This window comes from Colius striatus, chromosome 3 (genome assembly GCF_028858725.1).
Source record: "Colius striatus isolate bColStr4 chromosome 3, bColStr4.1.hap1, whole genome shotgun sequence".
In the NCBI taxonomy this organism is placed as follows: Eukaryota; Metazoa; Chordata; class Aves; order Coliiformes; family Coliidae; genus Colius; species Colius striatus.
Window position 1 is genome coordinate 88553370 of NC_084761.1, and position 27931 is coordinate 88581300.

The 27931-nt window shown below is 38.8% G+C and overlaps 1 protein-coding gene across 4 annotated transcripts in view; it reads right to left on the bottom strand.

Moving 5' to 3' along the window:
• Positions 1 to 237: 237 nt before the first annotated feature.
• Positions 238 to 27931, bottom strand: part of ACOX3 (acyl-CoA oxidase 3, pristanoyl) — a 42302-nt gene continuing 14608 nt past the window's right edge. For 2 of the 4 annotated variants that reach the window (XM_061993278.1, XM_061993281.1), the window contains 11 exons: positions 22819 to 22915; positions 22002 to 22184; positions 20545 to 20667; positions 18878 to 18998; positions 17827 to 17946; positions 17040 to 17153; positions 13265 to 13380; positions 8966 to 9140; positions 8414 to 8481; positions 7621 to 7707; positions 238 to 2716 (listed from right to left, as the gene is read on the bottom strand). In XM_061993278.1, coding sequence (XP_061849262.1) covers positions 2597 to 2716; positions 7621 to 7707; positions 8414 to 8481; positions 8966 to 9140; positions 13265 to 13380; positions 17040 to 17153; positions 17827 to 17946; positions 18878 to 18998; positions 20545 to 20667; positions 22002 to 22184; positions 22819 to 22915 — 1324 coding nt within the window. In that variant the 3' untranslated portion in view covers positions 238 to 2596. The remainder of the gene's footprint in view (positions 2717 to 7620; positions 7708 to 8413; positions 8482 to 8965; positions 9141 to 13264; positions 13381 to 17039; positions 17154 to 17826; positions 17947 to 18877; positions 18999 to 20544; positions 20668 to 22001; positions 22185 to 22818; positions 22916 to 27931) is intronic. The other 2 variants (XR_009818473.1, XM_061993280.1) reach the window with 2 other exon arrangements.

Below are 27931 nucleotides of genomic sequence, written 5' to 3' on the forward strand. Positions count from 1 at the left end.
GAGAGATCAGTGCTACTGCACGTTATGTAGCAGGACATCTCTGCCCTGTGCACCCCTTTCACTGCCAGAGATCCTGGCATTCACATAACGTCCTCTGCCTACTTCCTTCCAGTCTGCACAAATGCAAGTAGCTGAGACATACTGGATTCCCTAGAGATGCAGAAAATCCATTAAGATAATCATGAGACTCCATGATTCCATAATATCTAAGGATAGGTATTGATTTATTGATCTTCTATTGTTTTTCATGGGATGATGCCACCTCTTGGACATTATTAAAAGACACACAACAGTCTAATGAAAATAAACACTTTATACTGTGAGTTTTTTTCCGTGAAGAAGGCTAAACTTTGGATGTTTCTTCAGACAAAGTTCTAGCAGCTAGACAAAGAGCAGAGGCTGTTCTCTGTCAATGGAGACATTCTAAATTGTGCTACTTCATTAGAAAAGAAGAAAGAATAGAGGCAGAAAAAACATAGGCAACACTGACTATCTCTGTCAAAGAAAATGAGTACAGGTAAGGTTTAATGAGACAGTTTTTATCTATTTTCCAATGGGACTATAAACAACAGTTTCAGCATTCAGAGTTTTTGTTTGGTTGGTTGTTTCAGCTTTTTTTATTGAAGTGTGTTGAGGGTGATCATCTTTAACTGACTTTGAACTTGTGGTGGTAAAATTATTTAAGATTGAGAGGTTTGGCTAAGAATTTATCTTTACTAAAAGAACATTCTTTTCAACTCAAACCTGACAAAGTTGTTTCAACTTCACTCTTGTGCACTAAAATAAGCCCACTTATGCCACTACTACAGGCTCTACCCAGAGCCATCTCTTCATTTTCTCATGTTACTTACTGTTTGAATCCTTAGAATTGTGGCAGTTAGCAAGGTACCTGAGGAGTCCTTGCCCTCAGGAATGGAGACTTGGCTTTGTTAGCAGGGAAATGATTGCTTTTCCTCACCTCTTTTTTCTCTTTTTCCTGAAACATTATATAGGCTGGGTCTCTGCCATCAGTTGGCTGAGAACAGGGGAGCTGTCTGATGTTTTCTCATTATGGTCACATTTATTAAGGTTTTTGTCTGGCCCATCCTAAACTGTACTTGCGTTACTATGCACTTGGGAGCCCCCAGATTCTCTGATAAACTGCTCTCAAAAATACAATCAAAGTCTTGAAAAACTTCTGTTTAGTAAATAAATATATCTTGAGGTACTCTGAGAAAACTTTTTAACACTGGCCTTTCAATGCATTCTCCAGCCACTTAATGTTTCCTGGATGTTTCCTGAGCTCTGTCAGATTTAGATGGAACAAAAGAAGCCTCTACAGAACCACTTGGTCATATTCTGGCAGCCTAGAAAGGCTTATAAACCTGCATATATTGACACTGCAACAACACGTGACATTACAAAACCCCACAAGGACAAGGGTCTGATTCTGCTCCAGTGGAACTCAATGCTCAAGCACTGAACTCACATTTATTTAAAAGCTCAAACCATAACTCATCCCTGATTAGCCATAAGTAATGCTAAACTTTTTAACTTATAAAATAATCTCTTTGGCTCAACAGGATTGCTCACAATAGGAACAGCAATAGGAGCAGGGTTGTAACAGTATTTAGTTCATAGATACAGCAAAGGAAACCAATGGAATTTGATTTTAATGTCATATCTAAAATATAAAATGAAATTTCCAAAGCATTGTTAGTGTCTCTTCCATTTGTGAATAAAAATATTCAACAGCTAATATAGCTCATGGAGAAAAATCCTAATGCCTTCAACAATGCCTGCCACTGTTGTGTGTTCTTTAAAGACCATATTTGTAATAACTCGTTTAAGTACATTCTGACCTAAAACATAGATATAGTTTCTATGTGTGTCAATGTATTCCAGGCTTGATATTGGTTTAGCAGCACTGAAAATATGATAACCAACAAAGAACATATTTAAGACTTAGAAGTTTGCATTACCATACATTTTTATAAAAAGACATAGAGTCTTCTTCAATTAATTTTATCTCCAGAGTTGCACACAATTCAAAGACAGATTATCTAAATTCCCAGTCTTCTCCTGCACTGCAAGAGCAATCAAGTAGTTTACCAGAGGCATATGAAGTAAATCAGAAGAGCTTCACAGACTTCAAAGAAGCTGTCGGAAATGGTTCTCATCCCTTGATACAGGTTTATCACTGTTGGTGTTCTTGATGCCTTTTTTCTTCAAATTCTCTTCCATGTTCAGCTAATTCATAAGCCCTGGTGGGAAATGTTTTTTGTTTTTAATTATTATTTAACTTCTGTCATATGTCAGTAAAGTCAAGAGGCTTTATAAAAGCTTTGCAAAGCAGTAATCATAATGAATCTTCACTTTTTGAAAAATTTCAGTAAATATCAATAGTGTGCAGATGTGTTGCCCCTGCTCCTGTCACTATTATGTTAACAGACCCTGACCCCTAGTTGTGCTTAATTTCAAAGTTACTTTAAAGCTTGGCACTTCTCTATGAAAATCTCTTTCATTTTCAGTGTTTGACATACGGTCACATTTCCTCCTGATGTTTGAAATACTGTATCCATCTCAGGCCCATCCAGCCTCTTACATGTTGTTTGGTTTACAATCTTGACCTCAGCATGCCTGGAACAGGTTTATTAACACAGAATTCTGCCCACCATGAAGGTCTGGTCAAAGCTTTGTTGCCTTGAAGGATCTCTGCCCACATATTTTTATATATCTGCAAAATAATAAATAAAAAAAGTATTAATTTATAGAGGAAATAAAATCAAGAAAGCTACTGCAAGATAAAGTATCTGACTTATTGGTTGAAATGAGATTGTGAGATCTTATTAACATTTACAAATATCTAAATGGTGGGTGTCAGGATGTTGGGGCATCCCTGTTTTCTATAGTAGCTAGTAACAGGACAAGGGGTAATGGGATGAAGCTGGAACACAAAAAGTTCCATTTAAATATAAGGAAAAACTATTTCACTGTGAGGGTGAGGGAGCCCTGGAACAGGGGAGGGGTTGTGGAGTCTCCTTCCTTGGAGGTCTTCAAGACCTGCCTGGACACGTTCCTATGCGACCTGATCTAGGTGAACCTGCTTCTGCAGGGAGGTTGGACTAGATGACCTCTAAAGGTCCCTTCCAGTCCTACCATTCTATGATTCCATGACTATACACAGGCAAGAATAAACACAAAGATAAAGCACAAAATTTCAAAGTACTGTAAAAAGCAGATATCTATGTAAATCATTCAGACCATCCTTGGTGTAAGTGCAGGGAGTCTTTATAATATCTTGTTTTCAACTTGACATGAGCTGTATTACCAAAGCTAGAAATTTGGAAACAAGATTATATTACGCTAATCTTTGTTCTATCCAAACCTGAAGACTGTATCTAAAACATTCTGTTTTTACCTTTATTTCAACACATTTCTGGAAAGTAACATAAATTCTCTCTCAGATGTAAAACTGAACATAAGAAATTCTCCTTTCATAACCACATTGTTAATTCATCATGTCGATCACCTTGCAGTTTCATGTGGAATGGTTAAAAAAAAGTACATGGGAATTCAATTCTGCAAAAGTATAATTTTAGCAATATTTGGCAGTTCATAATTAACTGAAGCTTAAAACTTTAAATAACAGTATGGAATGATGAGGAAAGGAAGGCCATATTTTCAGCAGTAGGTTGGAGTACAGTATAATGCAATATTAATGTAGTATAAAATCAGTCAGTGATGTACAGTGAAAACCCTTCTTCTACATCAAAAGATGGCTTGGCCCTATAGAATATATATTTAATATTTAATATCTTTTTTATCTTGATTAAATGGGTTAGTGTTAACTATTTATTCCATTCTAAGTTTATCTGGAAATAGATGTGGTGATAACTTCATATACATAAGATGATATTTTAAAGCTTCTGTGGGGAAATGATGTCCACATCATTCAGTTTTCTTTTAAAGAGAAACTGCTCTGATTTTCATCTGTGGCTCATGGTGCAAGGCAGTATAATATAGGTTATCCTGAATTAAATTTGTTTTCCTACTATGCTTGCATAATCTCTTCTTTATCATACTTTAATTTTTACTAAAATGTTTACATTTGATTTTAGAAGTTGCAAAGACAGCAATGAATAGAGAATTGGACATAGACAGCCAGGAGACATGGAGCTTTATTAAGTATTTTCTTTGAGTGAGGCATTGGCAGCCTTTTTCAAACTTCAGCTGAAAATATTTACACAAGTAGAAAACCACAGACTCAGAGGCAGTTCAGAAAACCTTCCTGTGTTCGGCAGAACATGGGTTGGATATCACTGCTTGGTATTATTTTCTCAATATGACCCAGTGAATTTATAAAGAATTTACTGAATATTTAGCACATGAGGAAGATAGTAAGCGTTTTGAGTCCTATCTGCATTTCCCACATATTATCTTGCTAATATTAATCTCTAATATTAATAAGCCTCTGTGGCTTCTGTATTTGTGTGAGCTAAGAACTAGCCAAAGAGGAGCTAGCCAAATCCATGACATGACAGCTTTATCAGCTGCTGACAAAAATCTCCATCTGACTGCTAGAAACTCAAGTATTCCAGAAATATAATAATACATGATATAATATGTATAATATAGTACAATTATTTATAATTTTATATAATTACAGTTAATTTTAAATTGATAAAAACAACATATTTAAAATACAAATGTACTATTTAATATAATATATCATAAAGTAATAATGTATTTATAATATATAATGTAATATATTTTAGAAATATGCTAGAAATTCTAGTATTCTAGAAATGGATTGCTGTGTCCTTGCACCATATTTTATATTCCTGCCTGCAGCACCTGCTCAGAGTTTCTGTAGGAGACAAAGTAATGGGTGAAAATGGCCTTTTGGCCATTCTTACAGATTAACATTCGTACAGATATGCTCCTTCTCTTAGAGTTACCTTTGGAGCTTCCCTCCCATGACTGCTGTCATTAATTTAATCTTCAAAAGTGTACAGAAATGGAAACAAAGTTTCCAGTGATGATGACAGTCCTCTTGCTGAGATGGCTGGATGTGTGGAGCTAACCTTTCCTCCTGTATCTGCAGACACGGTGTTACAGAAGTAATGACTATCTTAGGTCAGTGTCTTGTTAGAAACGTGGGCTGCCTCTGTATTGCTTGATCACCGTGGGACAACTTTAGGCATGAAGACGCAGAGAATATTGGAAAGCAATGAGTACATTTGGCTCAACAATTTTGTCAAAGCACCAGGCAGCCTCCCCAGGCTCTAGTGATTCCCTACAGGGTCTATCTACACAACACCAAACTGTACTATGACACTAGTCTCTAAATATTGGTTATCCCACAGCTTGGCCCGGCTGAGTAAGGCCGGCCACTAAGCAAAAATTTTGGTTTGCCAAGATTTTGGAACAAAATACAGCTCTTTAAATATGTCAAGGAAAAAAAAGAAGCAGAGAGAGACTATGACCTAGTATAGCCAAATCCATGGTGCACCCACATCCTGAATCCTACATGTAGGTCTGGTTATGACACCTCAGAAAGGATAAGGCAGAATACAGAAGGAAAACAAGGGCTGTCAGAAGACTGAAAAGACCCCACAGATAGTAAGTGTATATGGTCTAGGACTAGGAAGTGTTTTTTCACACTCCTCATAATTAGATTACAGAAATGATAGTGTTGTGGAAGCCAAAAGACAGTTGAATTTGAAAGGATACAGGAAAAATGAATGAAGAATAGATACATGTGTGGCTATTAAACAGCATGATTACAAATACAACCTATGGCATGAGATACGTCTCAAACCACCAACTGCCAAATGTTGTGACACCAGGGAACAAGCCTTAACAAGGATTGATTCTATATTCATTAAAGCAAGGAGAGGTGTAAACAAAGCAACAACCTTCAAGTTTGCAGTAGGATTACAGAGATTCCCTGGGTTATGTAGTTGCTTACAGTGGTTAGCACAAGATACTGTGTCATGTCCTGGAATTCCCACTGGCTAAACAGAATTCTCAAGTAATGGTGCAATTTCTGATATATTTTTTAAAAGCAACAAGTTTAAAATTTTCCTTTCTCTCATTAAAATAAAAATGTTGTGAAGTATTAAAAGAAAGAAATAATTTCTACACCTTTTGTATGCACATCACACAACATGGGTGCAATGTGAATACCAGTAAAGGCAGCAAAAGTCCCAGGCAGAGAAGAAATACACCTTACTAGCTCTCCAAGGTATTAAGCTATATACTAAAAACATATCACTTCTTAAGGAATTTTAGGAGATGGCATAATTTTATTTATCTGGTTTTTTATTCAGCAGCAGAGAAGATCATAAGAATAAACTACAGAAATACAGTATGAGTTTCCCACTGAAGCCTATCTCCAGCAAAAAACAAATGTCATTTTCTGCCGGCATCAATTTAACTCTCGTACTTTCCACCAGAAGTGTCTTCCTTTTTTTTTCATAGCCTTGTATGTGTTATGGTTGTTTACAGAATCACAGAATCATCATGGCTAGAAGATAATCAAGTCCAACCACTAATCTCACACTGCCAAGTCCATCATTAAACTGAACCACATCCCTCAGCACCTCATCTATGCATTTTTTTAACATCTCCACGGATGGTGACTCCACCATCTCCCTGGGCAGGCCATTTCAATGCTTAATAACCCTCTTGTTGAAAATTTTTTTCTTAATGTCCAATCTAAACCTCTCCTGGTACAACTTGAGTTCATTTCCAAATGTCCTACCATTCATTACTGGGGGGAAGAGACTGAGCCCCATCTCACTACAATTCCCCTTCAGGTAGCTGTAGAGAGTGATCATTTCCCCTCTCAGCCTCTTCTTCTCTAGGCTAAACATCCACAGCTCCCTGAGCCACAGCTCATCAGACTTTTCTCCAGACCTTTCACAAGCTTTATTGCCCATCTCTGGACATACTCCACCACCTCAGTGTCCTTCTTGTAGTGAGAGGCCCAGAGCTGAACACAGTATTCGAGGTGTGGCCTTACCTGTGCTGAGTACAATGAGACAATCACTTCCTTGGCTCTACTGGTCATACTATTTCTGATACAAGCCAGGATGCCACTGGCCTTCTTGGCCACCTGGGCACACTGCTGGCTCATGTTCAGCCACCTGTTGATTAACACCCCTAGCTCCTTTTCCTTTGAGCACCTTTCCAGCCACTTTGCCCTACGCTTGTAGCATTGCCTGGGGTTGTTGTGGCCCAAGTGCAGGACTCTGCACTTGGCCTTTCTGAACCTCATGCAACTGGCCTCGGTCCATCACTCCAGCCTGGTCAGGTCCTTCTGAAGAGCTTTCCTGCCCTTAAGCAGGTCTATGCAATCCCCCAGCTTCACATTGTCAACAAACTTACAGAGGGTGCACTTGTTTCCCTCATCCAGATCATGGATAAAGATGTTAAACAAAACTGGCCTAAGCATGGAGCTCTGGGGAACACCACTGGTGATAAGCTGCCAACTGGATTTAACTTGATCCATTATGACCCTCTGGGCCTGGCCATCCAGCTAGTTTGCCATCCATATCAGAATAGGTCCATCCAAGCCATGGACAGCTAGTTTTTAATGATTAAATGTTCAAATTTTAAAACAGGATGTCTTACCTCTCCATTAGCTTTGCCAATGGGAGAGTTGAGAATGAAGTCAGGAGGAGCAAAGACATCAACCAGGGCAACTGCATCATCTTTCAACTGTTCGAAAACAGAAGACATACATTTGGTAAATTCTGTAGTTGTCTCTAGATACTTTTGAACTACAGGGCTATACAAAGATTTTTTTCATAAAGTGCCAGCTATTGGTAATTTAAGAGAAATCCACAGTAAGGAGTCTGGATTTATTTTGCTTTTTTTTCTCCCAGCATAATTGCCAAAAAAGATCATTTTTTAAAGGTTTTCCTCCTTTGCTTATGGGTTTAAAAACACATTTTAACCAAGATAGTACTGTTTAGATTCATAAACCCACCTATTTTTATGATTTTTGAACTTTAAAAAGGTAACATCCAGGTTCTTCTTTGAAAGTTTGCTTACCTGCAAAGAATATAATCTGGTTTGAAAAGCTTTTATGTTATATTAATGTTATATTAATGAGGTAACACATTAATAAAAAAAAAAATAGGATTGGACTGCACCTTTTCACTGACTTTCCAACAATGATTACAAGGCCACAACTGTTGGGTGGTTTTTTTTTAAGATACGTTGTTTTTCATTGCTTGGTAAATAAATTAGTACTAGATTCAAGATCAATGAATAAACTTTGAAGAAATTTATTCAGAAACTAGTAATGTAATATCCTGCTAATTCACCCCTTGAAGGACAGGATAACTGCTATATCTCTTCTTTAGTATTTATATATTATATTATAATTATTTAATCCCAATAAACAATATTGAAGGCTTACCCTGTAGCAGAGCTCCAGAATAGCATTCTGAATCAATCTACCAGCTTGTTCACCTGAAGCATAGCCACCTGTAAAGACATTCACAAGCTTATACCAGATAATATTATGCTGTTAAAAACTCTTATACAAAGGATTTTACCAGTTCAGTACTCAAGAGACTACATAGATGCTCCCATGTAATTGTACTGTCTCTCTGTAATGAGTTGACTACCAACCCATTAATCAGAGACTTTTGGAGCCTTTTGCATTAACAAGCTGCACCACAGCATCTGGCTGCCTGTTCTCCCTCCCACATCAAAACTTGTGAACCCTCCATCATCTCTAAGCTTAGAGTGAGTCTTCTGGGTTAATTTGTAGCTCCAGTTTCCTGCTCTCAAAAATTTTGTCCAGAGTACTTTTTTTACATTACACAGGCAATAACAAAATGCTCTAATCTAAATCCCAATTGGGACTCCCTCCCCCTTCCAGAATGCAACATGGGAAAAAAAATCCTCATCTCTAAGTCAGGACTTTAAAGTGGCATGCACAGTATATTCAAGGAGCTGACCTCACCTTGGTAGAGCACAGCCAGATGCTTACTCAGAGACCAGAGTCCATACAGAACACAGAGATTTTTAAGCACTGTCTGCAGAGCAGAGGGTATGTTGGGATCATGAGTGAAGTCATGATATCTTTGTAAGATTGTTTGTTCAATAAATGCAATGGCTAATGATCGACAGTAGTACACCTTAGGAAACAGAAAAGAAAGATATCAGCTAACAAAATACAAGGAACCAATCTTCAGCTCGTGCAAAATGACATTGCTCTGGTTAAGTTAGATTTGCTGATTTAGATCTGCTGATCTAGATGGAGATTAGAGAAGGAGTCTAAGAAAAAATCTCTTTAGAAATCTCTTAGAAATAAGATTCTAACTTTCCACCACATTCTAGTTTGGGTACTCTCTTAGACCAATCCAAAGAGGGGGGCAGATTTTGTGTCCATTACCAATATAATTTAGCAATTGCGTCCAAGATCAATAGGATCAAGAAGCTACATCAGAGAGAAGACCACGCAAATTCAGATTTGCTGATCATTAACAAACCTATAAAACTCTTAAGAAAGTAGGTTTACATTTATTTAATATTTTGTAGATTTTTATGAAGAGGATAAAATTTTCAAAGTGGTCTAGTAACTCCTTGAAAACTTATTACAGTCCATTGAAATAAATATTAAAAACCCGATCATGTCAGCATGAGTGGATTCTCTTTATGAAATGCAATAGACTGTAACGTGTTTTGAAAGAACTATCCAGCTAATCCTTGCCAACTACCTGATCAGAAAGTCACCATTTACTATTACTATGAAGTATAAAACCTTAAATGATTACACTCACATAGGAACTCATCTATTTTTATATACTTCACCTTTGCTGTATAAGGGCATATGTCTGCTGGCTGAAAACACTGCAGCTGGTGAACAGAAGGGGAACAGAGAATCATGGCTTATTGTAGCTAATTTGTTACAATGCTGTAAACTGGTGTTTGGTTGTAGTCCATTTGTTCAGGGTTGGTTTTTTTTTCATTTAGAATTCGTTTATAAGTTTTTATTCTTTTTTCTCTTAAATACTTGCATCATCCCTGCACTTAAATCCACTGTGGCATTTAAAAAGGCATATTCCAAAGATTGCTGTGTTTCTCTTGATACCTTTTCAGTGGCATACTTAGGTCTGAGCCCAGATACAAGTATGAACTGCAAAGTACACATCTATTTTCTGCAGGCTTAGGGAAGATTTCCTCCTTACTAGATGGATTTTTAGATACGAATGTCAATTCCCTAGTCAGAATGAAATAAGTCTTAATGTTGCCAATAAACCATTAAGAATTGATTCCCTATTCTTCTCCCTTATAATTCCATTTCCTTCTTTACCTTTGCTTGCACTTCTGCATTGCTTCTATCAAGCGATCCCCAAACTAAAATAAACAAGGGATAGACTAGGAATCTCTTCCAGGTCTCCCACAGCAAGAACAAATACTATATATTAGTCAGCCACTGGGCTGACAGAAAAGTGCTTCTTCATGCCCAGAAACTTTTAAATCAAATATGTACACATCTTTAAAGCACAGTTTGTAAATAATTTTCAGATGTTTTTGAGGTATGCTATTTAAAATAAAAAAATCCATCTTTCTTAAAGATGAACTGTAGAGAGAAGAGAAAACCTAACGACCACTGATAGGTATATCAATGCCTATCTCAAAAGTAGTTGTGTGCTTAAGTACCTTAAAATTTTAGCATAATTCACATAAAAGAGAAGCAAGGTGAGTAACTTTCTTAGAATCACAGAATTAATTTGTTTGGAAAAGACTTTTAAGATCATCAAGTCCCACCACTAAACCACTAAAGTCTCAGCATCTCATCTATGTGTGTTTGGATATCTCTAAGCATCTCCAATGTCTCCCTAGGCAGCCTGTGCCAGTGTCTAAACACCCTCTTGGTTAAAAAGTTCTTTCAAATCTCTAATCTAAACCTCTCTTGGTGTAACTTGAGTGCATTTCCTCATGTTCTGCCATTCACTAATGGGGAGAAGAGACTGTTTGCCACCTCACTACAATCTCCTTTCAGATAGTTGTAGAGTGATCATGTCTCCCCTCAGCCTCCTCTTCTCCAGGCTAAACACCCTCAGTTCCCTCAACTGCACCTCATCAGACTTATTCTTCAGACCCTTCATCAGCTTTACTGTCTATCTGTGGACATGCTCCAGCACCACAGTGTCCTTCTTGTAGTGAGAGACCCAGAACTGGACACAGTATTTGAGGTGTGGTCTCACGAAAGACGAGTACAGGGGAACAATCACTTTCATGGTCCTGCTGGTCACACTATTTCTGATACAAGCCAGGATGTCATTGGCCTTCTTGGCCACCTGAGCACACTGCTGGCTCATGTTCAGCTACTGTCAACCAACATCCTGAGGTCCTTTTCCTTTGGGCAGCTCTCCAGCTACTATGCCCTACACTTGTAGCACTGAACGGGACCATTGTGGCCCAAGTGCAGGACCCGGCCCTCGGCCTTGTTGAACCTCATCCAATCGGCTTTGGCCCATCACTCCAGCCTGGCCAGGTCCCTCTGAAGAGCTTTCCTGCCCTACACTACCACCAAGCTTGGTGTCATCAGCAAACTTACTGAGGGTTCACTCAGTCCCTTCATCCAGATCATTGTGAAAGATATTAAACAGAACAAGCCCCAGTACCAAGCCCTGGGGAACACCACCCGTGACTGGCTGCTAACTGGATTTAACTCCATTCACCACTACTCTCTGGGCCTGGTCATCCAGCCAGTTTTCCACCCATCTCAAGAGTAGGTCCATCCAAGCCATGGGCAGCCAGTTTCTTCAGGAGGATGCTGTTAGAGATTGTGTTAAAGGCCTTACTAAAGTCTAGGAAGATGACATCCACAACCTCTCCCTCATCCACCAAGCAGGTCATCTTGTCCTAGAAGGAGATCAGTTTCATCAAATATGACCTGCCTTTCATAAAGCCATGTTGATAGGGCCTGAACCCTTGATTGTCCTGTATGTGCCTCAGGACAGTGCTCTGGTTGATCTGCTCCATAACCTTTCCCAGCACTGAGGTCAGGCTGACAGGTCTGTAATTCCCAGAATCCTCCTTCTGATCCTTCTTGTAGATTGGTGTCACGTTTGCCATCCTTCAGTCCACTGGGACCTCCCTAGTGAGCACGGATTGCTGGTAGATGATAGAGTGGCTCAGAGAGCACTTCACCAGGTCCCTCAGCACCCTTGAGTGGATCTCATTTGGCCCCATGGACTTGTGTAAGTCAAGATGTATCAGCAGGTCACACACTATTTCCCCTTGGACTAAGGGGACTTTACTCTGTTCCCTGCCTCAGCCTTCCAGTTCAGGTGGACGGGCACTCAGAGAAGAGATGGTTTTATTATTGACTTGAGGCAAACAAGGCATTAAGTTCCTCAACCTTTTCCTCATCCTTGGTCACTAAACTTCCCTCTGTGTCCATTAAAGGATGAAGATTCCCTTTTTGTTGAGGAGTCCTTTTGTTGCTGATATATTTATAGAAGCTTTTCTTACTGCTGAGCAAACCATCTTCTTCAATACCGGTGAACTGACAGAGCTGGCCAATCAGACTTGAATTTCTGACAATTCTCATTCTGAATTTGGTTCTGAAAAGTTTCTCTAATAAGCTGCTTCTAGGATATAGCCAGGAAAGGTTTCTTCTGCTCTACTAGTGGTTCCACGCAGATCATCCCCTGTTGAACCTATGGTGGCTTCTTCTAGGCGCTGAGCTGAGTGTTCTTTCCTGCTGTTTTTTACTGAGCTTTGCAAATTAGATGAATGAGACTGCCAGATCTCTCTCCTCAATGGCAAATGACAAGTCTTCTTTTCTTGGATGTGAGTCAGTTTTTCTCATGGAGGTACGAGAAGATTTTGGGGAGTTTGGGGATATACAGTGAAATTTGGAGTTAAGCCACTTCCAGCTGTTAAAACTCACTGGTGAAAGAATGGATCTGCTATATGTAGATTGTCAGTTTTTCCTTTTCAGGTTCCAATGCTGTCAGTCTGGTATCCTTCATGACTACTTTGCACTACAGAAACTAGAGATGGAAAGACCTATTAGGTCATCTAGTTTACCTACCTGCCAGAGCAAGATTCTTTCCTACAGTATGTGTTTGGCCATAAAGGCAGATGGAGATGTAATAATCGGATGCTGCAGTAGATTTAATAGTAGTAGATTCAGTCTTCAGAAGTCAGAAGAGGAAATGATACTTCATGACACAAGAAGAAAAAACTAACAAGATTTGACAAGTTTGGATGAGAACAAATAAATAAGCAAGCTGAGTATTACCTGACAATTATTTTTTGCCTCAAAATCACTTCGTCCGGACTGCTTCTCTTTTCTCAGCTTTAGGTCACTTTCTTGGAGCAGGTAGCAAACCAGCCATTTATATGCTGCTAAAGGAACTGTGAAAAACAAACAAAAAAACCCCAAATTATTAACATTCACATTCGTAATGCAAGATGTCAGATGCAGATTCTTCTCCGCTCTCAGTTTTTGTTACCTGACACAAAAAGTAAAAGTGTTAATCGATCATTTCATTACCATGTCATCTCGCCCAGTACTGTAGATGTAATAACACCTGGGTAAGATTTTCATATTGTAACTGTGCACTGAAGATATACTATGACTGAATACACTAATTCAAACTGATCCCAAGCTAGAAGACAAAGTACATCAACAGCTCAGTTTAGACTTGTGACTCGATTGACACTTTTCAGCTTGTTATTTTCATAGAATCATAGAATCATAGAATGGTAGGGGTTGGAAAGGACCTTTAGTGATCATCTAGTCCAACCGCCCTGCAGAAGCAGGTTCACCTAGATCAGGTCACATAGGAACATGTCCAAGCGGGTCTTGAAGACCTCCAAGGAAGGAGACTCCACAACCCCTCTGGGCAGCCTGTGCCAGGGCTCCCTCACCTCTACAGTGAAGTAGTTTTTTCTTATGTTTAAGTGGAACTTTTTGTGTTCCAGCTTCATCCCATTACTCCTTGTCCTGTTACTAGCTACTATAGAAAAAAGGGATGTCTCAACCTCCTGACACCCACTCTTTAGATATTTATAAATGTGAATAAGATCTCCCCTCAGTCTCCTCTTCTCCAGACTAAACAGCCCCAGTTCCCGCAGCCTTTCCTCATATGAAAGATGTTCCAGTCCCCTGATCATCCTGTTGGCCCTGTGCTGGACTCTCTCCAGCACTTCCCTGTCCCTCTTGAGCTGAGGAGCCCAGAATTGGACACAGGACTCCAGATGAGGCCTCACCAGGGCAGAGTAGAGGGGGAGAAGAACCTCCCTTGACCTGCTGGCCATACTCTTCTTGCTGCATCCCATGATGCCATTGGCCTTCTTGGCCACGAGGGCACATTGCTGGCTCATATTTAGTTTATTATCAATCAGGACTCCTAGGTGTCTCTCTGCAGAGCTGCTCTTCAGCAGTTCGACCTCCAGCCATTTAGGACTTAGGTCATAGGTACTCAGTTGTATCTGAGAATACATGAACAGTAGACAGTCCGCATTTCTTGGAAGCACATGATTTCTAACATTGCAAAGGTGGCTGAATATAATCACATTTGAATGACCCGCTTTATACAGAAGTGAGTTATCTCTCTAGAGCTGCCTGGAGCTACTAAGGAAAAAAAGCACCTCAAAAAAAAAGTCTTTGTATGAATCTAACTTGCTTGTGTCTTTGCTTAGGATTTCATGTAGAATATTGTTTAGGCAATTTTAAGTGTTTGCATGGTGCATAAATTTAGGCACCAAAATTAACAGTTCTGTTTCTAACAGGATGGAACAATAAACACATTCAGGTATTTTAAAATATAGTCTGGTTCAGTAGGTATAACTAGATAGGAGAGAACATGTGCTTGGGTATCAGTTTGTGCTCTGATGGATTTCACTAGCTGGAAGAAACAAAGAAGAATGCAAGCAGCCATATTGAATGAGTCTTTTTCCATCATTTTTGCTTGATCACGGAGGACAGGTGAGGCATCTGAGAACTGGAGGAAGGCCAATGTCACTCCAGTCTTCAAAAAAGGCAAAAAGGAGGATTCAGAAAATCACAAGGTAGTCAGCCTCACCTCCACCCCTAGAAAGGTGATGGAACAACTCATCCTGAATGTCGTCTCAAAACACATGAAGAAAAAGATGGTTATCAGGGAGAGTCAACATGGATTCACCAAGGGGAAATCCTGAGGGGACAGTGAGGTGGATCGAGAGCTGGTTGAATGACAGAGCCCAGAGGGTGGTGATCAATGGCACAGAATTGAGTTGGAGGCCTGTGGCCAGTGGAGTTCCACAGGGATCGGTTCTGGGGTCAGTCTTGTTCAACATTTTCATCAACGACCTGGATGAGGGGACAGAATGTACCCTCAGCAAGTTGGCTAATGACACCAAACTGGGAGGACTGGCTGATTCCCCAGAAGGTTGTGCTGCCATTCAGTGGGATCTCGACTGGCTTGAGAGTTGGGCAGAGAGGAACCTCATGAGGTTAAACAACAACAAATGCAGAGTCCTGCATTTGGGAAGGAACAAGCCCATGCACCAGTACAAGCTGGGTGTTGAACTGCTGGAGAGCAGCTCTGCAGAGAGAGACCTAGGAGTCCTGGTTGATAATAAACTATGAGCCAGCAATGTGCCCTCGTGGCCACGAAAGAGGTACTGATGCATCCTGGGATATATCAAGAAGAATGTGGCCAGCAGGTCAAGGGAGGTTCTTCTCCCCCTCTTCTGTGCTCTGGTGAGGCCTCATCTGGATTCCTGTTTCTAGTTCTGGGCTCCTCAGCTCAAGAGGGACAGGGAACTTCTGGAGAGAATCCAGTGCAGATCAGGAGACTGAACCATCTTTCTTGGAGGAAAAGTTGCAGGATGTGAGACTGTTCAGCCTGGAGGAGACTGAGCAGGGACCTCACTAATATTTACAAATATTTTAAAGGTGTATGTCAAGAGGATGGGGAAACACTTTTTTCTGTAGTGTCCAGTGACAGGACTAAGGGTAGTGGACAAAATCTGGGACACAAGAAGTTCCACTTAAACTTACAGAAAAACTGTCCTGTAAGAGTGAGGGAGCCCTGGCACAGGCTGCCCAGGGAGTGTGTGGAATCTCCTCTGGAGGTTTTCAAAACCCACCTGAACATGTTCATGAATGACCTGATCTAGGTGGACCTGCTTCTGCAGGGGAGGTGGACTGGATGACTTTAGAGATCCTTTCCAGTCCTTACCATTTTGTGATTCTGTGGGTTTTTTTATAAGCCTTTGTATTTTGAAGTTAGTCAGATCTCACCCCATAGCTATGACATCATCTCACGTGGCACTATGCATTGCTATCCAAAGTTCAGGTTTTTTGCAATTCTTTGAGTACTCAAGTGGTTACTGAATTCTAGGAATCAATTTGATTGCCTTTAAGACTGGAGTTCCTTCCCGTATTACGTTCTCAGTTTCATAGATTCACTTTTGCCCAACACCCTGTAACTATCTCGTGATCTGCTCATTTCTTTTTTAATTTTTGCCTCAAAGGGACAATCTGGGCTCACAGTGATACAAAAGTAGGAATGGCATCTATGTCATACTTGATGTGATAATAGCAGAATGAGCCAGGAAAATTGCAGGGAAATTTTTTTTTCACCATTACTTACATTTCTCTATGTAACCAAAAGCAACTCTCAAAAGCAGACACATTTAAAGCCTTTTCAATGTACTTTTAAATCACTTGTGCGTGATATAAGGTAGTGGCAATCAGTGCTTCCTTAACAATAGTTTCATTTGAAAACAACAATACAGTGGCAAAATAATTGGATCACAAATTATATTTCTGAGGACCACAAATGGAAAAAAATATTTTATGGTACCCTCCATTGCAGAATTTGGGCTAGGGAAAAAAAGACAGACTCTGAAATGCAAACTATCTTCTTAGTAAACTGAAATGCAAATAATACAAAGAAAGTCATCAAACAGTAATATGATAAACATGTAATAAGTAAAAGAGGTGGAATCTCAAATCTCTTAATCTTTCCCTTTGGAAAGGAATTCAAGAATCTAGAACCAGTTCAATATCAGCAGCCAGCTACCTGAGGAATCCATGCAATCTTCAACACCACGAGCTGTGAACTTCCAGCCAAGGATATGATGGTAGTCTTGCAAAAAGTTAATTGTTCCAAAAGGGGATTCAAAAAGAGCTTTATCTGAAATACCAAAGAAAATAAAAACTATTTAGGAGAAAAGCAATCAGATTTTTGGAATTAAAAGCCTATTAGAAAGCCATGCATACACTCAATAGATCAGATGCAATTAGCCCAGAATATTTGTTTTATTATGGCCTAGTCCAGCCAAATAACAAGTGCTAAGAAACCTGACATTACTGCCTACAAACCCCATAAGATTAGTCTCCTTTTGCTGAATTTTCCAGTGCTGTAAGATGGTGGTGAAACTCACTACTAGATAATTTGAAACAAAATCATAATTATCTAGAGAACTACAAAATCTACTGAAGGATATTGCTACCAAGTGAGGCAATATGTATTGCTTTAAGTACAATAAGCAGAGGGTACCCAGACTTAAAATCCCTTTAAGAGTAGTTCCACTGAACTAAACTGCACTTCTCAGGGAGTATGATATAACTTACTCTGATTAGGGATGGCAAAAGATCTACCTAGATTCTGCAAGACTTAGGAGATAAAGAATATTTCTTGCAGAAAATATCCATGTACTGTGACTGTATCATATGATGGGAGTCTGTAGCACATTATTTATGCTCTACATAAATGACTATCAATTGCTTTCAGTATGAAATTACCTCCTAATTCCATTAACTACACACTGTTGGGTCTGGCCTAGGATTCCACAATTAAAACTTACCTCTTATGCATTTCATCCAGCTCATTAAGTAGTTGCTGGTTTGTTGAAGCAGGACATTGTTATCTCCCTCATATGTGCAGTTTGGATCATTGTCATTTCGGATTTCACCCAGTCGATTCACTTAATAAGAACAAGCACAAAACTTAATATATTGCTACACTAGGTATTAATGGAAGCTGAGGGATGAAATAATTATTCTGTGACCAAATGTGAGTTGTCTCTTCCTGTAGGTATAATTATTGTTACCAACAAATTAGCTTTAAAGTTCACCATTTAGCTTATGAAAATGAATATACTGGGCCTCTCAGTTCAAGGACAGGGAGTGGAACCATCTCCCTTCTGATCAAAGGCTGAAGGAGCTGGGGCTCTTCAGTTTGGAGAAGAGGAGACTGAGGGGTGACCTCATTAATGCATTAATGTTTACAGATATGTAAAAGGTGGGTGTCAGGAGGACAGAGTGATGGTCTTCCCAATGATGGCCAATAATAGTACAAGGGACAATGGGTACCAGCTGGAACAGAAGAGGTTCCAAAGAAATACAAGGAATAATTTCTTCACTGTGAGGGTGAGGGAGCACTGGAACAGGCTGCTCAGAGGGGTTGTTGAGTCTCCTTCTCTGGAGACATTAAAAAGCCACCTGGATGAGCTCCTGTGTGACCTACTCTAGGTGGTTCTGCCATGGCAGGTGGGTTGGACCAGATGATCTTTCGAGGTCTCTTCCAACCCTTAAGATTCTGTGACTGTGATTTTAGAAAAGTGTGGCATTCATCTTACAAGGGGAATTTTCATCTATCAAGTTTGCAGCTTTATTTTTGGAGCTGAGACTGAATCACATGTACAATCTGTCCAAAAGCTGGTGCAGATGCTGCACTGCTTTACTTCTTTTTTTGTCACATGAGGGATAAAATGTACTTTAAAATGATGGATATAAGGAAAAAACCCTTACAAAGATACTGCTAAAATTCAGACACGGTGATGCAACAACAGTCAAGGAACAGGTAAACATAACCATTCCCCTTCTGAGCAGTGTATGCAGTAGTCTGTAACTTACTGGCAAGGTAACCATGTCCTCCACAAGCTTCTCGGCACTCTTGGGCTGCCTGCTGAGCAGTCCAGGAAGACAGTGGTTTGCTGGCAGCAGATAAGGCATGAATCTCACGTCCCAAATCAGCCTTTGTGAAAAACAAGTTCCAAGTGAGTAATAACATTTGCACAAAGTAAGTTTGTGAGTAGTTAAAGACACAGCTATGTGTACTGCCTTACAATGAAGAAAAGAGTAACTGGCAATATATACATCAAATTTTCTGAGATCTATGTAAGGGCAAAGTATATTTTTGCTGCCACAAAAAAAAAAAATCCAACAACCTACTATAACTTAAAAACCTGCAGCACTAACTTTCTTATATGAGACAGCAATAATTTGTGACAGGTAATGGACACATGGGTGCATCTTAGCTCAGAAGTGCTAGCTGCCATGGCATTGCATGGGGTAGTTCACTCCAAAGAAAGCTCCTCTGTAACACAAACAATCCCTCTCTCCAGTCAGCAGGGGATATTTATAACATTTACCGAGTTAATACAGTTTTTACTGATCTTTCAAGCATCAATTTTGCAAAGAGTAGGAAAACTTAAATGTACTTCCTCAACTTTCCAGAAAAGCCTGCATTTAAGCTAACTCTGTTGGCCTGCCTTTGAAAATGTGTTTGGAATTCCAGTTTCTGGAGATAGTGGGTTTTAACTACCAAAGCATGTTTAAGAGAAACTCCCTGTTTTTTTTTGTTGCTTAGTTAGTTGTTTTATTTAAGATCTCCTGTAGAACAGAGAAATTTATGAGGATGATATTCTTAACATTATAAACCATAGGATTTTTTTCAATCATAAAGTCACTGTTTTGTCTAAGGTTAGTAACTGCTCTGGAGAATTCCAGATATAAAATATCAGATTAAGAATATCAAACAGATTCTTCTGTGGTTTTTGCAAAGAGCATACATTAGAATACCCAGCCATTTGTACATAATTTTTTCATAAACTTTATTTCAACTGAAAAAAGTGTATTTACATGAGATCTGAACAACACACAGCCAGTGTATAGGCCCTAAAATATTGTCAATATTTTACAAAAGAAGTAAAATTTACATGCTATAGAAACCCCATAGTGCAGTTATTTTTGTCTAGAATCAGTCCTTGCACAGACAGATAGATCATACTGTTTCCTCTCTAAAGGGGTGACTTGCAGTGGTCTGACTGTGGATGAGAAATTCAGCATTAACACTCAAAAGTCTTTACTTTTTTTTCTCCAAAAATATTTAAGCTAATGCATGGTTATGAATTGCAAACTCAAGCCAGACCCACAGAATTTGTGGAGGAATTAATAGTTTCATTTCAGAAAGTCTTTGACAGATGGTCCCTGCAGTATCCTTTAATGCAGTTGTAAGTGGAATTTGCATTATCATCATACATTTATGATAAACGATTCTGCAAAGGAATATAACCTTAAATCCCATAGAAATAAAAAGATCTTTAACCACTCCAACAAAACTAATTTGGATGCTTTTCTGAAGGCAGTTTAAATAATTACTTTTCATTTTCCATATTTCTGAGCCATTGCTCTATCATTCACAATTTTAAGATGGCTTAAGATTTGCGACTAGGTCTTTTAACAATTTCCAGCTTATTATAGTAAGAACTGAGCTAAGAAGAAATGTGCAAATAACTCACCTGTCTCTGACTCTTTTGCTTTGTCAATACACCTGCATAAAATTCTACAAAGTTCTCAAACAGGGTTTTGGAGAAATAATCTAAGGCATATGCAGCAGCCAGATAAGGAAGAAGACGCCATTGCTAGAAAAAAAAGGAAATAGTCTAGATCACGAATTGACAGGTATTCTTTATGGTTATATATATGTAATTATATTATAATATTGAAGCATTACATTAATTTTTACTTTGTTAAAACTGGAAACCCTTCTATGAAGAAGAAAACTTAACAAGAACCATCTATAAACATACTTAACATCTATACGCAGGTTACGGTAACATTACTCTAGTTCACGCATTTTATGAATTTGTGATAAACATTCTGTTAAACCAGTGTGAAAGTTCACCAAAGCTTTTGGCACTAATGACATATTTTTATCCTGTGTTTAAAGGATGTCTGGCATGCCTGGGCCAGTCATGATTCATGTGTTTTTTCAGTACCAACATGACACAGCTTGTAACTGTTTCACTTGCTTGTTCAAGGCTGAACGTATGTTAGCGCTGGTAGCATTCTATGAAAAATACCCCACACGGCTGAGAAGCAGAGAAAAAAGCATCTTTGCTGGTCCATGCAACTCAGAGCTCATGAAGGAAAGGAGAAACTGATTCAGGAAGCTTTTGTAGTAAAGTGAGAATGAGAGGTTCAGCAAAGAGAGCGCACAGCACAGGCCAAAAGAGAGCAAAATTGAGACTCAAAGATTATTCAGAGGAAATGGAAAGAAGGCAGTTTGTAGAAACTCATGAAATCTTTCAAAGTCGCAAGCCTAAGTGTAAACCTGTGAAATAACAGCCACTTTGTAAGGCCAAACTGTGCAGGTTTGTTTTCAAGACTTCTTATAACTGACCTTTCTCACAGAGCGGATCTTAGTTTTACTTGTTTGAGTTATCCTGCATACTCTTGTTCTATTTTTTTGGAGCAAAAGGTGCTTATGCAGAATATGCGTAACAATGGTTATTTTCCTCTCAAAATTAGTGTTAGTTTGAGACTTCATCACAATGAATGTCACCGATTTCTATACTTTTAAAGAATAAAGGAAAAAAAAGAGGAAATAGCATAGCAGCAAAAGAGGCACTGACATTTTTAAACAAGTGCTCCTCTGCTTCCCCAGTAATTTCATACACGTATAGAACACAAGCTTCCTCTGAAAAGGCTACTATTTTAGAAGACAAACGTTTGTGGATACTTCAGAGAAACAGGAATATTTTGGGTTTTGCTATTCCAAGAACCCGACTATGCCAGAAGAAGTGTAAAGAGGTACGAAGTCACAATGAACCTCTCCAGATGCATTAGAATGACACCTCAGATGACAGACAACCTTAATTTCACTAACTTCAGTATTGTTATTTGGATCTGCAGTAGCTCTGAATCTGAGTTTCATTAAATAAAAGTCTGTAGCTCTGAATTCCAAAGTATTTACCTGTGTTTGGTATTCAAGAATGGGTATTTCTTCTTCATCGGTTGGTCCAAACTGATGGCGAGCTGCTGAGAAGCGAATAGCTATCGATAAGGCAAGCTTTAAATTGGTCACAGAAATTGCTGTGATCAGAATTCTGCCAGTGGACAAGGATCCCAGAGACACACTGAAACGCTCTTTAGCATCCTGAATGAATAAAAGGCACAGACTGAATCGTGAAGCTAACATTTTATTCACTTACCCTGTAAAAAGACAACTCTGGTAGCATGATCAAAGGCCTAAAGGACTGGGAAGAGGAAGGGGTGGGGGGAAGTGTTTTAAGATTTGGTTCTATTTCTCATCTCCCTGTTCTGATGGTTCATTAATAAATCAAACCCTTTTCTTCCTGAGTTGAGTCTGTTTTGCCCGGGATGCTAATTGCTGAGTGATCTCCCTCCCTATCCTTATCTTGACACAAAAACCTTTCATTATATTTCTTTCTCCTCTGTCTAGTTTAGGAGGGGGAGTGATAGCATGACATGGTGGGCACACAGCACCCAGCCAGGCCTAAACCATCACATTTCTCTAAACTATTTTGGGATCAGTGGGGTGGTGCAAAGAGAAAAAAGTCAGTAAAATCAGTAAGGTGAGTGGAGATATCTCTGAAAGGCAATTAAAACCCCAGCATTCTGACTACTTCATGTGAAATTGTAAACAGCCTTACTTAAATCCAGGTCTCTAGTACTTCCCAACTTATGAGTCCCATGCTCTATCTCTTAACCTACTTACATCTTTGCCTATTTAAGGAACTATATTAATGAAACAAAACCTTGATTCATACCTTGACTGAACTTGAGTACTTCCCCTCAGCTGTGACATCTCCAGCTATATTCAGTATGCTTTCCTTAGGTATCCTGACATTATGGAACATGGCAAATCTGTTTAAACAAATGCAAAAGCAATGTAAAATTTACCTTGACACAGTTTGAGGTGTCTACATTACATCAAAAAGGCCACGACAAAGACAGGATTGCACAATGATCTCAGGCATACCAGTGAACTGAAAACAGTAATTTTAGGAGAGTATGCCTGGGAGAACAAAGGCTTTCAGACTCAGGGCAGCAGAAGAAATTGAAGATGGGAAATTATTTGTTAAAACTCTTCAGTTTGTATTTAAAAATAAATTTTCTTTTAAAAGATGCTTTCAAAACCAAAACAAATGCTTCATTGACTCTACGAGACCAGTTCAGTAGCTTTGCAAGTAAAGTAAACAATTAACGGAAGGATGAGCAATCTATTCTGTTTGAAAGGAGTGAGAGGTAAACTTACTTAGTAGAGACATTATACAGAGGTAGTTTGACAGACATAGAAGTCTGAACAGAATTCTCAATCTGCATGAGTTTAGGTAAGTTACTTAGCTTGAGATCTCAGATATCAAAAAGCTTGGGAAGATGAACAACTTCCCTCCACTTAGAACTTGACTCCCAATAATTCCCTGCCACAAACAATTCTGTTGAGCCACATACTTTACTGAGGTGTTGTTCAGTCTAGTATGGATACTGCTTTGGGAGAGAGGCATTATATATTTTTATGAGTCTAAAATATAGATCTGTGAGGATCATTCATGTTATTGCAATACAAACAAGGACATAGCTAAAATAGTGCCCTGAGTGGGACCTGAATGGAGAATTTCCCTTTGTTCAAACTCAAATAAACATTTCTGTTCCCTACAATGTGACATCTTAAAAAAGAAGAGCAAGATGACCTCTTGTAAATTGTAGTCCCCTAGCAGCAATACAAAAATGGAAGCTGTTAGAATAGGCAGAATATCCTCATATTCATGTTCTTCAGGAAGAAAGTGTATTAACAGTTTCACCCACATGGGCAATACAACTTGGCACAGTAACAATAATATCAGCTCTACTCACGAATATCTCATTATCTAATAGCACTTCAGAAGCTGTATTTGTAATCAAAGCAAATTCCTTTTTCCTGCCAATACAGGCTGATATTTTTAATAGGGCTCACGAGAGACAGCTCTTCCACATTAATAAATTACCTAAGGGTTGCATTGCTGCATGTGCTTTAAAATTATGAGTTGTTTCCAAGGAAACATATCTGCATACTGAATTTATTCAGCCATAGAGATACACGGTATTTTTGGACTTTACCATGGAGAAAAGCATGCTAACCTAACCAAGAATCAGCTGCCTGCTGGCCTTAAACATGATAAAAAGCAGTCTATTAAGTGCCAGCTTCAGTAAGACAACATTACTTTCCAAGAGAAGAAAAATACAGAATTTCCAAAACTCTGATTTCCATTTTTATCAATACTTTTCTGTATCACTGAAAAGAAATAATTCAGAAAAGGATCTTTTGGTTCAATTCATTTTCTCTCCCCCGATATCCCCAATAAAATCCTTATCCAATTACAACTCTACATCAACTCCAATATTTTTAACGAATAGAATATATGTGAGACTGAATTTAAGCTTGTAAATTATTATTACTCATTAATTACAGGAAAGTGTGTATGGCAAGGTTTAGGTCCTCAGTTTAGCACTCTCTTTTCCTAGTTACTATACATCCAAATAACTACAAGAAGGTGCTTCATCCTAGGAGATTAAAATTCAAATACCAGGCAAGAAGCTACAAATGTGTCCAAATAAACAGTGAAGCAGACACTAACTACTGAAGAACACTTTCTTTATATGTTACCTGCCAGTCACATCACATCAGTAACTAAGCATGGGCACTTTTTATCAGCTGTTACAGTAAATGAGAACTTTAAGGAAAAATCTGAGTGATGAAGGTAAGGTGGTTTCATGACTGTTTATAAAGGATCTCTCCCAAGTAGGAAAAATGGATGGAAAAACCTCAATTAAATATTATTTTTAAAAGCTACAGAGAGATGATATGATTTTAGGGGTACAGATTAGCAAGAAATTTCAAACGGCTCCTGCTCTTAGGCCTTGTCTTTGCAAATGCATGTTTAGTTCTGTATGTGATGAACCGTAAGATCTCCTGTAGTAATGATAGTAAACAGGATGGTAAATTGTCCCTCCGGGGTTCACAGTGTAGTGATTAGTTCAGTTCATTCAGCAAAGCAGTGCATTTGTAGCAAGTTACTTACATTGAGATGTGCTTGAAACTCTAAAAAGCAAATTCAAATCTACCAATATATTAATCTATATGCTACTAACCTACTTTTAGGAAATTCAAGTCTACTAATATTGAACATGTGGCAGACGTGTGCCAAAGTAAACAGCTCCCAAAATTACCTAAACACTTTTACCTGCTTTCACCTCCTATGATGCAATCCCAAATAGTTAAAACTAGAGCAAGTCTTGCTGAAGAGTTAAAAATCCTCTAGAAAGTTTTATTATAATCTGTCCAACAATGTAGCTAATTCTGTACCATATAAAAGATTACCTAGAATTATTTTGATTAAAATCCACCATCTAAATGGTGGGTGTCAGGAGGTTGGGGCATCTCTTTTTTCTGTTGTAGCTAGCAAGAGGACAAGGGGTAATGGGATGAAGCTGGAACATAAAAAGTTACATTTAGATATAAGAAAAAACTATTTCCCTGTTGAGGTGAGGGAGCCCTGGCACAGGCTGCCCAGAGGGGTTGTGGAGTCTCCTTCCTTGGAGGTCTTCAAGACCCGCTTGGACATGTTCCTATGTGACCTGATCTAGGTGAACCTGCTTCTGCAGGGGGGGTGGACTAGATGATCTCTAAAGGTCCCTTCCAACCCCTACCATTCTATGATTGTATGATTTTTCACAGCCAGTGAACCAGAATACTACATTTCCAATCAGTAACAATCTATTTTCTGAAAATTAGTTCAAATAAGTTTTTGAAAGTTTTTGTCCTTGGTGTTGTCCATTACAGATACATTACTTCTTTTTTCTTTATGCTGTTATCAAAACAAACCCATATAATACTGCGAAAACTTTAGGAGAGAGACAGACCTAGTACTTAAAAATCACATAGAAAATTCCTAAGCATAAAGGTATCACATATATTGCCTATAAGCAACAGTGCTGAAAACAAAAGCAGAACCTTACAGGACCTGGGAGCTACATGACGTGAGATCATTGTCACTTGCTGTTACACTCCTTCTCCTAGAACTTTGCTATTTGAAATTCTAATACACACTGGCCAACTTGAACTTGATATCAGGTTAAAAATAAATAGCAAGATTTAATGAAGTCAACGATCACATTTCTAACAGTTACTAGCCTAGAAAGCATAGTGAATAGATGAGGAGCACATCTGTCAATGCATTTAGGGGAAAAATCTCCTTAAAGAATTGAAGAAATATCTACAGTAATGGAACTGTATACACAGTTATAGTGATATCATGCACCAGTAAGTCTGGAAAATGGCTCAGTTTCACATGTGATGACAAGACCATAGGTTTGAGAGCTCTCCTACTCAGCGCCTCTTCTACACAGCAAACAGGATAACTGAGAAAAAGATCTCTCACCAAGACAGGCAGATAGCTGTCACTTTAAATATACAACATAGGCCTCTATAACAACATGCAATTTTGCATCATCTAGCCTATAAAAAAACAACTGTGTCACTTAGATGTCTACCCAGATTAGCTGAGCAGCGTGAAACTCAATTCCAATAGCAGCATTTCTTGTTTGGGTTCTTTGGCTGGTAGTTTGGGGGACATTTCAAGCAAAGTTAATCTTATTGACTTTAAATCCTATAATAGTAATTCATTTGGTGTGCAGTAATGCTGATAAAAAAGGAGCAGCTGGAAAAGCTACAAGCTCTTTTTGCCAGGACTAAATTAATAGGCTGTTACCTGTAGTACAAATAGCTCAAATACATTTTAGTGAATTTCAGACTCACTAAAATGCCTTTCCTGCCAGCTTTTGTTATTGACTATATTGGAGATGGTGCTGTGACAGTTCTAAAGAGAAAGCAGGTGAATGGCACTGGAGGGCTGTGAGTCAAGTGATCTCATGGTGTTTTATGGGATACAGGAAACCTTGGGAAGAGCAACACTTCAGAGGTTTGGTGAAAAACTTGCAGAAGTACAGAAACTAGCCACATACTCCAGATGAAATTCACAGAGATGATACAGTTGAGAAGAGTCTGAGAGAATCTGGGGAAAATTGTAAGGCAGTATTTCAGCTCTAGTTTCTCCAATCAAGGCTCTAATCTAAGGTGGCAGCTCTGTAGTAATGCTTAATAGCAACAACAAAACAATACAGCATCTTATGTGTTCCTCCTCCTGTTTTAATGGACCTCATGGATGCACATAGACTCACTCACCCTAATGTTCTTATAATCTAAGTGCCAAACTTGCAAGGAGTTCTGGATGTGCAGACTCCTGCAACTGTTGGTAGCTGACAGAGCTCTGCTAATGAAGAAAAAAGGCTCTTTGACATTCACTGCAGATGCCAGGCTGTATTTCTGTGGGTGATAAAACAAATGTGTGATCAGATCTGAATCTAACTTTCCCCATTAGCATCATCAAGTAGCTGTCAGTGTGAACTGGCTATGGCTACACAGTTTTGAGGTACTTGTGAGTGACAATGAGGGGATAAGGCACCACTGTTTAGCAGTGTCACTTCATCTCAGCTACATGCAAAGCACTGTATGTACTCATACAGCGTCTAATCTTGACTATGGAAACTAAGCAGAAAAGGAAAACCAGGGAATTATCAATGACTCTACTGCAGAAAGCACTGTTTTGACTTGAATTCCAAATAAGTAAGATGTGTCTTGAAAAACATTTGGTTTAACTGTGGAAGTGGCACTGTTCACAAGGATTGAAGGTACTCCATTCAGATAACGTAGGTACAAGTACAAGCCTTTTTAAACATCTATTTTATAGTTGCTTCATTACTATTGCAATTGTTTATGACTCTGGTAAGAGGCTGCAAGGCAATAAAAACATAAAACAAGCATAAGTCTGTTTAGTTGAGAAA